Source organism: Jaculus jaculus, chromosome 3 (genome assembly GCF_020740685.1).
Source record: "Jaculus jaculus isolate mJacJac1 chromosome 3, mJacJac1.mat.Y.cur, whole genome shotgun sequence".
Classification (NCBI taxonomy): Eukaryota; Metazoa; Chordata; class Mammalia; order Rodentia; family Dipodidae; genus Jaculus; species Jaculus jaculus.
This window is the reverse complement of record NC_059104.1, coordinates 123,159,532-123,171,662: the sequence shown is the minus strand read 5'-3', so window position 1 is coordinate 123,171,662 and position 12,131 is coordinate 123,159,532. Positions and strand designations below refer to the sequence as shown.

The following is a 12,131-nucleotide window of genomic DNA, read 5'->3' as shown; positions in this document are numbered from 1 at the left end:
TAATGCATGAAAATGACCATCTTCCCACATCCTCATGAAGACAGATTAATGAACTGAGAAATCAGATGAAACTGGGTTCATAATGGAGTCCAGCTATTAATGTGCTTAAAATTGCAAGGTAAAAGAAGTCTCCTCAGAGAATTTTTGTGAGGTCAAAGAGACAGTGAGGCTATGAAGCCCACTGCTTACACACAGTCAGCTGTCAACAAAAGTTAGGGTTGGGCTGTAGAGATGGCTTAACGTTTAAGCGCTTGCCTATGAAGCCTAAGGACCCCGGTTCAAAGTTCGGTTCCCCAGGTCCCACGTTAGCCAGATGCACAAGGGGGTGCACGCATCTGGAGTTCGTTTGCAGAGGCTGGAAGCCCTGGCGTGCCCATTCTCTCTCTCCCTCTATCTATCTTTCTCTCTGTGTCTGTCGCACTCAAATAAATAAATAAATAATTTTTTTTAAAGTTAGGGTTATTTTTGTAACATTATTGTAAATTTAAAGAAAGGAACTGCAACATGCCCTCCACACTATTCATGGAACATCAGCTTACCAGTTACTTAAATAATGTATTTTATTACATTTAATCATTCAGCATGGAATTAAAAATAGGATTCCTAAGTACAGTAAATGTAAGTGAAAGGACATTTTTGCCCTCCTGATCTGCGGTTTGCAGGAAACGTAAGCATTTCCTGTGTGAGGAAGAGAGAGGAGCAGAGGAGGCAGGTCAACCAACTGTGCCAAGTCACACTACTGAAAGGTTTATCCATCCTGATGACGTGGGTCAGCAAGGTCCCGTCTGTATGGCAGGGACGCCAAGGGGTCCAGTGAGGACTTACCTGGAAACTCCCAAGCTCCGTTTGGAAACGGAACAATGAGAATTTCCTTACAGACAGCATCATTGGAAAAACACCGAGTGACAGCGCAGCTCCCGCCTCCTCTTGACGTGGACACACAGGGCGCCTCCCCCAAAGGAGCGCACGGACAGACGGACAGGGACACACACACACACACACTCGCTCAGGGATGCACGGACACAGCAGAGTCACCACACCTCACACACCCCACCCTCGTCGCCCTGGCCACGCTCGGGTCCGTCGCGCGGTCGCAGCGCGGAGCCCGCGGCGGCTCGGCCAGCAGGCTGGGTCAGCCGCGTCCCGGGACCTGCTGGTCAGCGCAGGTCCAGGACTGGAGGGCGAACCCGTGCCATCCCGCGGCTCCACCTGCGCGCGCCCCACTGCGTCCCGGCCGGCCCCGCCAAACACCTGGAGCCGCGATGCCAGGCGGCCACGGACGCGAGGGAGGCCTGCGCCCCCAACGGACGCCAGAGAGGCCCGCGCACCTCCACCCCCACCCGGGCCACCGACGCGGCCCGGCCACGCACACCCACCGAGCTCCTCGCAGCCCGCCGCCTCGGCCGCCGGCGCCGCCGCTTCCATCTCTCCGGAGTGTCCAGGACGCCCGCCCGGGGCCGCTCCCCGCTCCGGCCAGGCCCGCTCCCCCGCGCGGCGAGCATGCGCAGTGGCGCCGCCGGGCGGGGCGGGGCGGGGCCGCGGAGCGCGGAGGGACCCCGCCTTGGCAGGCGTCCTCCCGGGCCGCGGACCCGCGCGAGATGACACCCACGCGTGCAGCGCCCGGCAGCGCGCGGACGGCTTGGCCGGGATCCAGGCGTGGATCTCCGCGGGGTCTCTTGACGAGCCGTAGTTTGGGGTGCGCTTCGGTAAGACGCTAGGAGAATGCAGAGAGCCCTTGGAATTCTGACCTTCAGCAGAATTTGGCTGAGTCACCCGCAGTGTCCCCCTTAAAAGATGCTTCAAGCGCTTCAAGACAGTTGACTCCTCAGTCAATCAAGGTTAAAACATGGAGGACTGTGACCTCCCTGCGAGACAATCTAACGTCATATCCATCACTTGCAGTGAGGGAACGCTGGGAAGCCCACAGGTAACCGCACCAGGGAGAGAAAGCTAGTAACTGTACTCACTGGCAGGGGCAGAATCTGCAGCCAGAGCCAGGACTCAGTAGGCATGGAAAGCTGACCTCAAGTTGGGCACCAGTAGGTACTGATGAATAGGTCGATATCTGAAGCATACTTTTTACTAGATAAGGAAATACTTTACTCTTGAAACTGCTTTCAGATTTTTCACTCAGTTATTTTTGTCTGTTAGGAAGGCATTTCAGGAGGTGGGCGTGTGTGGATGTCCATGACCTCGCAGTGCTTAGCACTATCTTCATAAGACCCTCATAATAGGAGGAAAAGATGATGACATCAAAATAAAACAGAGACCATTGGAGAGAGGAAGGGGATATGGTGGAGTGTAGAATTGTGAAGGAGAAAGTGGGGGAGGGGAGAAAATTATTATGGTTTATTGTCTGTAAGTATGGAAGCTGTCTATAAAAAGGAAAATAAACCCCGGGCGTGGTGGTGCACGCCTTTAATCCCAGCACTTGGGAGGCAGAAGTAGGAGGATCTCCATGAGTTCGAGGTTACCCTGAGAGTACATAGTGAATTCCAGGTCAGCCTGGGCTAGAGTGAGACCCTGCTTTGAAAAACCAAAAAATAAAATAAAATAAAAATAATTTTAAAACAATGATAAGGGCAGTCTGATTTCTAGGACCACTGATGATAGAACCTCGTAGTGATGATGTTAAGTATGGAAATTTTCCAGATTTGAAAGGGAATCATTACATCATATCCACATCTTTCCTCATGCTATACTTGCCATAGGCTTTCACTGCATAACTAGTGGCAGTGATGGTTTGCCAAAACCCCCTTTCCCCTGAAATCCACACCAGTCACTCACAAGTAGGCAGCAACATCTACATTCCTAGCATAGCAAAGATGTAGCACAGATGAAGTGCTAGAGAGAGAGGGCTTCTAACTCCAAGGGGCTGAAGATCAGCAGGACAGGAGATCTGCATTAGAAGTGACAGTCTGGGCATGGTTGTAATAAGGACACTTAAGAGTCTATTTCAAGAATATTAGCTTTGGGGCTGGAGAGATGGCTTAGCGGTTAAGCGCTTGCCTGTGAAGCCTAAGGAGCCCGGTTCAAGGCTCGGTTCCCCAGGTCCCACGTTAGCCAGATGCACAAGGGGGCGCATGCGTCTGGAGTTCTTTGCAGTGGCTGGAAGCCCTGGCGCGCCCATTCTATCTCTCTCCTTCTATCTGTCTTTCTCCCTGTGTCTGTCGCTCTCAGATAAATAAATAAATAATGAACAAAAAAAATATTTAAAAAAAAAAGAATATTAGCTTTGCATGTCAAAGGTCATTGAAAGCCGTTGTCCTCTAATCTGCCAGCATCAAGAAAAGCAAGTGTAGCCCTATGGAAGGGTCAGCTGATGGTCCCATAGGGTCAGGCTTCTTTGGAGAAGCCTGGCTGAGAGACAGAACCTCTCAGAGAGCTCGATTGCTTTATGGAGTAATATGGACATGAGCCAAGTGATACAGTATCAGGAAAACTATGTCTTTCTTACCTCATGACTTGCAAGCATAGTTCTTTACTATCACTTTTGCTGCAGGTCTTATAAATTAGAAGAGATGGAGTAGTCCTCCTCATTGAGGGACACATGTTCCAAGACCCCCACTGGATGCCTGGAACTATGGATAAAATACTAAATTCTGTTTATATGCTGTTGGCCTACACATGTTCAGTTGTAACTGCCTGGCAACAATAATTAATAAAATAGAACAATTACAACAGAAACTATGTGAATGATCTCTCTCTTGGTATTTATTGTACTGTATTTGCCTTTCATGTGATAATGTGCCAGGCCAATGGGGTGAGATGAAGTGACATGACTGACAGCGACATTGTGGCAGAGCATTAGGATACTAAATAAGGGTCACTTGATTGCAAGCTTTGTGAATTGTAACCAAGACTTTAAGTGACCAAGGGCAGGTGGTATATATGGGATGGATATACTAGACAAGAAAAAAAAAAAGGATTCCCAGAAAAGGATGGGTCAGCAAAGAAAAACTTTACCACAATACTCAGAATGTCATATTCAATTTAAAACTTAAGGACTATTTAATTCTGGAGTTTTATGTTAATATTTTCAAACTACAGCTGACTGAAAATAACTGGAACCAAGGAAAGTAAAACCACAGGTAGAGATATTCTTACTGATTGATGTCACTTTATAAGTAATTACTGTTGTCACTGAATCTATAAAAATTGTTATTTCCTTAAGCTACATGAAACTGAAGATGCCTTATCTCATCAACCCAAGGAATTCGAGGTTTACTTGTCAGAAAGATATGGAAACCTGCTCTGTAGCCTTTATGGCTGTTCTTGGTCCCATTAAGCCACAATGGACAGTCAGTGTAGTGTAAGTATGTCTAGTGCATCTTGGTTATAGTGAGCCTTTCAATGTTCTTTTTGTGCTTTAGAAAATTTCAAGTAGCAGGTGTGATGGCATATACTCAGGAGTCTGAAGCAGGAGGATCATGAGTTGAAAGGCCAGCCTGGACTACATAGCAAGGCAGATAGAAAAGGGTGTGGAGGAAGACTGAACAAAATGGTTAACATGTAACTACAATTGCTGATGAAGAATATAGTGGGGAACTACTTTAGGTTGGAAGGGAAGAGGAGAGTTGGCCCAGCATGCATAGGGAGATGAGCATTTCAGCCTGTCCCAGTTTTAGAATAGAAAATGGTTCTATTTTGGACATACTGATTTGAAACACTTGTGGAATATCTTGACACATTTGCCAATTACACAGTAATTGGATCTCTAAAGTTTTCTTACACATAAAACAACATTATCAAAATTATAGATTGCTGTGATACTTTTATTAGATCAAAATATCTAAGGTATTAGCATATTCCATGGTTCGTTCAAAGTGCCAAATACCCTGGGCATATAAGATAGAGAATTTTTTTTTTTATTTTTCCAGTTCAGAAGCCAACTCAAACTAGCCTAAGTCAAAAAGGAAATTTAATGAAGATTTTGAGGTCCCCAGGGCAGAGATGCAACAGCTTAGGAACATGTGATCAGATGCCACTGAAACTCACTTCCTTGTCCAGTCACGGCTTTTCCCTGACCCTCTGCGGCTGCATCCGTCAAGCTTGTTTCTGCAGAGTCCCTCTACTTCTCAGCTCTGTCTGTCAAGAAATGCTTCTGTTATTTGGAATTTGTTTGTACGCGCATATATGTACACACATATTCATGCATACACAAGGGTTTTCTTTGACACTACAAATAAATGCCTGTGTTACTTTACATAGATGGCTGGGAAATTGAACCCTGGGCTGGCAAACTTTATAAGAAAGGACCCTTTAAGTATTAAACCATATCCCCAGTCCCTAGAAATGTTTCGTCGAGTCTCACAAGTTCTTTCTCACATAGTTTAGGTGTCCAGAGTAAAGCCGGTTTCTTTGTTCCAATTTCAGATTTTCTCCAGGAAGAACTGTGATTGAATTGCTTAGGTCAGATTCCCACCTGACTAGCTAGGTGGTGGACCAGATCACGTGTTCTGACATGTCCTCGTGGAACTGTGTAGATGACAGAGTAGAGTGGAGGCTGGGCAGACCAAACCCACTCCACTTTGATTCTCCTCCATTAAAATATTACCCATTTTGTATGTTAAGGTTGTTTTACCTTCTGTGGAAGTTCAGATGAACTTGTGGTGGTCCTCTTCTGAATGACTTCCCTGTTCTGTTGGTGAACCTAGGACACTCACTGACCATCACTGCTCACTAAAAGGCCCTTCATTGTGACTAATAGCATGATTTTTATGGCCAATAACTTTGTTTTACTTAACTCTTTATAAGTAATTTAGTCAACTGAAAACTAAGGGTCTGGAGACAAGAAAAATGATGTAAGTAACTTAACTTTTTGAAGATCTTCCATACTTTCCTCAAATACTTTTTTTCCCAAATTTTTAATCAATTATTTACTTGAACATGTGTGTCTCTGTGTTTGTGCACAAGCAGGCACACCAGGGTCTCTTGCTGCTGCAAATGAGCACCAGATGCATGTTTGCATTACTTTTTGTGTCCAGCTATGAGTGATGGCGAATTGAACCTGGGGTGGGTATTCTTTCCAAGCAAGCACCTTCAACTGCTGAGACATCTCCCCAGACCCTTTCTTGATTCTTTAAACTACATATGTGATTAAAAATATAACACGTAAGCTGGGTGTGGTGGTGCACACCTTTAATCCCAGCACTTGGGAGGCAGAGGTAGGAGGATTTCTGTGGGCTACAGGCCACCCTAAGACTACATAGTGAATTCCAGGTAAGCCTGGGCTACAGCAAGACTCTACTTCAAAAAACCAAAATGTGTAAGAAAAAATGACACAATGAAATTTGAGGAAAAATGGTTGAACCTGGAACAGATAATTCTCAGTGAACTTACCCAATCACAGGAAGAAAATCACCGCATAGTCTCACTCAGCTACAGCACCTACCCTAAATCTACACAACATGCCTTGCATACCCAGCAAGCATCTCAAGGACTAGACAGTAGGATAGGTGAGGGGGGAGGGGAGGGTAAGGGAGGGGGTGGGAAACAAATTTAGACCCAAATGGCAATGGTACCATAAAATTCTACATCATAAAAGGCAGACCAAATGGCTGAGCCTTCACCAGGCCCTTAGAGGGAACACCTGAGCAACAAGACACTGGAGAGGGTATGATGAAGACTGACCTCAATCTTCTACAGCCTCTCTCATTCTCTCTCTCTCCTCTCTCTCTTTCTCTCTCTCTCTCTCTCTCTCTCTCTCTCTCTCTCTCTCTATCTCTTTCTCTCTCACTCTCTCTCACTCTCTCTCAAATAAATAAATTAAAGAAAGAATGACTGTTAAGATTTTTTAAAAAGCTTTCAAAATTCTTTTAAAAAACTAAATAGGGGGACTTCTGGCCAAGAATGTGACCGCCTAGCTGTGCTGCAAATCCCAGGAAAGATACACAAGCCATTAAGGTTTTTCTGGGTCTTCTTGTCAGTGGGAGAACTCAGAGGGGGGGAAACAGGGAATCGTAGATCCTCTCGTGGGCAAGTAGAACACCCATTCCACCAAATAGCTGGATGCCCCATCACCACACCCTGTCCCTTGCCCCATTGCCACGCCCCATCCTCCACCTGCCCCATGCCCCAAACCACATCCTGTCACGGCACACCCCATCCCATGCCCATCCTGTGCCCCATTGTGGAGCCCCGTCCCACGCCCCTTCCCGCACCCTGTCCCAGGCCCTGTCACGATGCCATCCCCGGCCATCCCCCATTCACCTGTGGCGGGAGAGTGCAGACTGTTTCCGGGTCCCAGTGTTCCCAGCCAAAGGTTGGGCTGCTTCAGGGCTTGGTACCTCAGTCCCCCTCCAAGCTCAAACGCAGGCAGCTTTGATGCATTATCTCTTGAGCATTCAGGCAACTTTGGCATCCCTGTCAGGCAGTACATAGGTGGCTTTGGCAAGTGGGAGCCAAAGTCCATGCTGCCTGGCAACTGCCCCAGTCTGCCTCAGATTCCCATTGTGCTAGAGCTCAGGCTGATCCACCCACCTACATGCCCATACACAGTCATGGGCAGACCACAGTGCAAAAGAAATAACAAGAAAAATCAAATGCAAGAAAATCCAGTTAGGTCACCCAGTCCTACAATGAAAAATACATCTAACCAAAACATAGAAACATATGAACAATGCAACCCTGACCAACCTACTGGTAGAACTTGCAGGAAAGCAACAAAGGACCAATAATCATGTGGATGCTACCATCACTAAGCTACTACAAATTGATAAGAGATTGGAAGGAGCTCAAAGAAAGGTAAGAGTTATGAGGGAGAGTGAAAAAAAAAAAAAGAGGACCTTAAAAATCAGCTGGCCATACTAAATGAAGACATAAAGAAATGCAAGGATGAATTCCATGAATCATCGAGAAAATCAGAAAATGATGTGAAAAGGGAGCTTGACAGAGCAATGGAAATGATACATAGAAAAGTAGTAGAAAATGCAAACTTAATTGAACAAGTCCAAAACTCTCTAGAGGCTCTCAAGAATAGAGTCAATGAAGTGGAGGATAGAAACTCTGATCTGGAAGACAAGATGGAAGAAACAGTTTAAGAATTCAAAAACTTCAGTAAGTTCAAAAGTTCCTGTGAACAGAACATGAGGGAATTGTGGGATACACTTAAATGTCCTAATATCAGAATCACTGGAATACCAGAAGGAGAATAATTTCAGACCAAAGGCATGGAGAACTTATTTAACAAAATAATTGAAGAAAACTTCCCCAGTCTCTTAAAAGAAAGGCCCATCAAGATACAAGAAGCCAACAGAACTCCAAACAGACTGGACCAAAGGAGAAACTAAACATTGACACCAAAGAGAAAATCCTAAAAGCAGCTAGGGAAAAACAGCACACCAATTTCAAAGGAAACCCCATCAGAATTACTTCAGACTTCTCAATGGTAACCCTGAAAGCTAGAAGGGCCTGGAGTGAAACTCTCCAAAGTCTAAGAACCTATGGATTCCAACCCAACTATTCTACCTAGCCAAAGTATCCCTCATAATAAATGGTGAAAGAAAAACTTTCCATGACAAAACTCAGCTTTACAATTATATGAACACAAAAGCAAACATACAGAGAGTATTTCAGGAAATTCTCCACAAAGAAGAAACAAATAACCAAACTCAAATGCCTACAAGAAGCAGATCACAACATCCAAAACCAGAGTAGGCACAAAAAACTTCAAAGCAAATGAAAACACCAACACACATCTACCACCACAATATGGCAGGGATCAAATTGAATCTCACAGCCATTACCCTAAATATTAATGGCCTTAATTCACCCATCAAGAGACACAAGCTAACAGGATGGATCAAAAAATTAGACCCATCAATCTGTTGCCTTCAAGAAACCCACCTCACCACTAAAGACAGACACCTCCTCAGGGTAAAGGGATGGAAGACAATATTCCAAGAAAATGGGAGTAAGAAACAAGCAGGTGTAGCTATATTAATATTGAATAAAATGGACTTCAAACCAAAAAAGACAAAGAAGGCCACTTCCTATTTATCAAGGGAATGATCCATCAAGAGGATATTACAATCATAAATCTGTATGCACCAAACACAGGGACACCACATTTCATAAAACAAAACCTACTTGACAATAAAACAGAAATAACCACCAACACCATCATAGGTGGGGACTTCAATACACCATTATCAGTAATAGACAGGTCACCCAAACAGAAACTCAACAGGGAAGTAAGAGAGCTCAACAAAACCATAAATCACTTAGACCTAACAGACATCTACAGAACTTTCCACCCCAAATCCACAGACTACACATTCTTTTAAGCATCCCATGAAACATTCTCTACAATAGACCATATACTGGATCACAAAGACTGCCTCCACATATTTAAGAAAATTGACATAATTCCCTGCATGATATCAGATCACAATGCTATATTGCTAGAAATCAACAACAAATGACCCACCAAAAATCCCAACAGCACCTGGAAACTGAACAGCACACTCTTAAACAATAAATGGATAGTGGATGAAATAAAAAAGGAAATTGAAAAATTCCTGTAATTGAATTATAATGAGAACACATCATACCAAAACTTATGGGACACAATGAAGGTGGTCTTCAGGGAAAAATTCATAGCACTCAATGCCTTCATAAAAAAGACAGAAAGATCCCAAATCAATAACCTAACCATCCACCTAAAGGCACTGGAAAAAACAAGAAAAATCCAACCCAAAGAGCTCCAGACGTAAGGAAATAATTAAAATAAGAGCAGAAATTAATGAGTTGGAAACCAAGGAAACAATTAAGAAAATTGACAAAACAAAGAGCTGGTTCTTTGAAAAAATAAACAAGATTGACAAACCCCTGGCCAATTTGATCAAGCAAAAAAAAGGAGAGGCTTCATATTAACAAAATTCAAAATCAAAAAGGAGAGATCACAACAGACATAAGTGAAATTGGGAGACTCATCAGGACTTATTTCAAAAACCTCTACTCCACAAAACTGGATAATGTGGAGGAGATGGATAAATTCCTGGACACATACCATCTATCAAAGCTAAACTCAGAGCAGATTAATCACCTCAATGAACCCATCACACTCACAGAGATTGAAAAAGTAATATTAAAAAAAAAAAAAGAGTCCAGGACCAGATGGCTTCTCAGCTGAATTCTATCAAACCTTCAGGGAAGAACTCAAACCAATCGTCTTTAAACTGTGCCACACAATTGAAGAACAGGGGAAGCTACCCAACTCCTTTTATGAAGCTAGTATCACCCTAATCCCAAAACCAGGCAGAGATGCCACAAGAAAAGAAAACTACCAGCCTATTTCCCTAGTGAACTTAGATGCAAAGATCCTGAACAAAATCCTTGCAAACCGAATCCAACAACACATCAAAAGCATCATCCACCTTGACCAAGTGGTATTCATCCCAGGAACACAAGGGTGGTTCAACATATGGAAATCTGTCAATGTAATACACCACATAAACAAGGTTAAACATAAAAACCACATGATCATTTCAATAGATGCAGAAAAGGCCTTTGACAAGATACAACATCACTTCATGATCAAAACATTGGAGAGAATTGGCATAGTTGGTACATATCTTAACATAATAAAGGCAATATACAAAGCTTCAAAGGCCCAACTAATACTTAATGGAGAGAGATTGGAGGAGTTCCCATTAAGATCAGGAACAAGACAGGGTTGTCGTCTCTCACATCTGCTTTTCAATATAGTACTGGAAGTCCTACCTCAAGCAATAAGACAGGAGAAGGAAATAAAAGGGATACAATTTGGAAAGGAAGAAGTTAAGTTAACTCTATTTGCTGATGACATGATTGTATATGTAAGAGACCCAAGAGACACCATTCCCAAACTCCTGAAGGTGATTAACTCTATAGCAAAGTAGCAAGATACAAAATCAATGCACAAAAATCAGTAGCATTTCTATATGCAAATGACAAAGATACAGAGAAATAAATAAGGGACATATTCCATTTTCAATAGCAACAAAAAAAAAATTACCTTGGAATAATGTTAACCAAGAAAGTGAAAGATCTATACAACAAAAAAATAAAAACGCTCAAAAAAGAAATTGAGGAGGACATGAGAAAATGGAAAGACCTCCCGTGCTTCTGGATAGGCAGAATTAACATTGTGAAGATGACAATCCTACCAAAGGCAATATATAGATTTAATGTAATTCCAATTAAAATCCCTACAGTGTTCTTCACAGAGATAGAAAAAATTATGTCAAAGTTCATATGGAAAGGCAGAAGGCCCCACATATCCAAACATATCCTCAGCAAAAGAAATACCTCTGTTGGCATCACCACACCTGATCTAAAGCTATATTACACAGCCATAGTAATAAAAACAGCATGGTACTGGCATAAAAACAGGATTATAGATGAATGGAATAGACTTGAGGACCCAAACTTTGGGTCAAGCAAATATAGCTACTTCATATTCGACAAAGGCCTGAACAATATAGGCTGGAAAAAAGACAGCATCTTCAACAAATGGTGCTGGACAAACTGGATAACCACATGCAGGAAACTGAAACCTGATCCACACATTTCACCATGCACTACACTCAAATCCAAATGGATCAAAGACCTCAATATAACACCAGAAACTCAACTACTACTGGAAGAAAATTTAGGAAGTTCTTTCCATGATATAGGAATGGAAAAAGACTTCCTGAACAAAACCCTAGAAGCTCACGATCTTAAACAGTCACTCAACCAATGGGATCATATGAAGCTGAAGAGTTTCTTTACAGACAAGCATATAATAAGCAAAGCCAATAGATAACCAACTGAATGGGAGAAAATATTTGTGTGTTATCCAACTGATAGAGGCCTAATCTCTAGAACCTACAAAGAACTCAAAAATCTAAACAGTAAGAAGTCAAACAACCCACTCACAAAATGGGGCAAAGAGCTGAACAGGCAGTTCACAGAGGAAGAGATACAAATGGCAAACACACACTTAAGAAAATGTTCATCATCCCTAATCATCAGAGAAATGCAAATTAAAACATCTATGAGATTCCACCTTACCCCAATAAGGATAGCAAAAATCAAAAAAATTAAATGAAAATAAATGCTGGCAAGGATGTGGAGAAGCAGGAACACTCCTGTTGGTGGGAATA

The 12,131-nt window shown here is 43.1% G+C and overlaps 1 protein-coding gene across 2 annotated transcripts in view; it reads right to left on the bottom strand.

Moving 5' to 3' along the window:
* The window catches only part of Slc36a4 (solute carrier family 36 member 4), a 50,641-nt gene extending 49,162 nt beyond the window's left edge, over positions 1 to 1,479 (bottom strand). For both annotated transcript variants that reach the window (XM_045145539.1, XM_045145540.1), the window contains exon 1: positions 1,377 to 1,479. In XM_045145539.1, coding sequence (XP_045001474.1) covers positions 1,377 to 1,425 — 49 coding nt within the window. In that variant the 5' untranslated portion in view covers positions 1,426 to 1,479. The remainder of the gene's footprint in view (positions 1 to 1,376) is intronic.
* Positions 1,480 to 12,131: the final 10,652 nt, after the last annotated feature.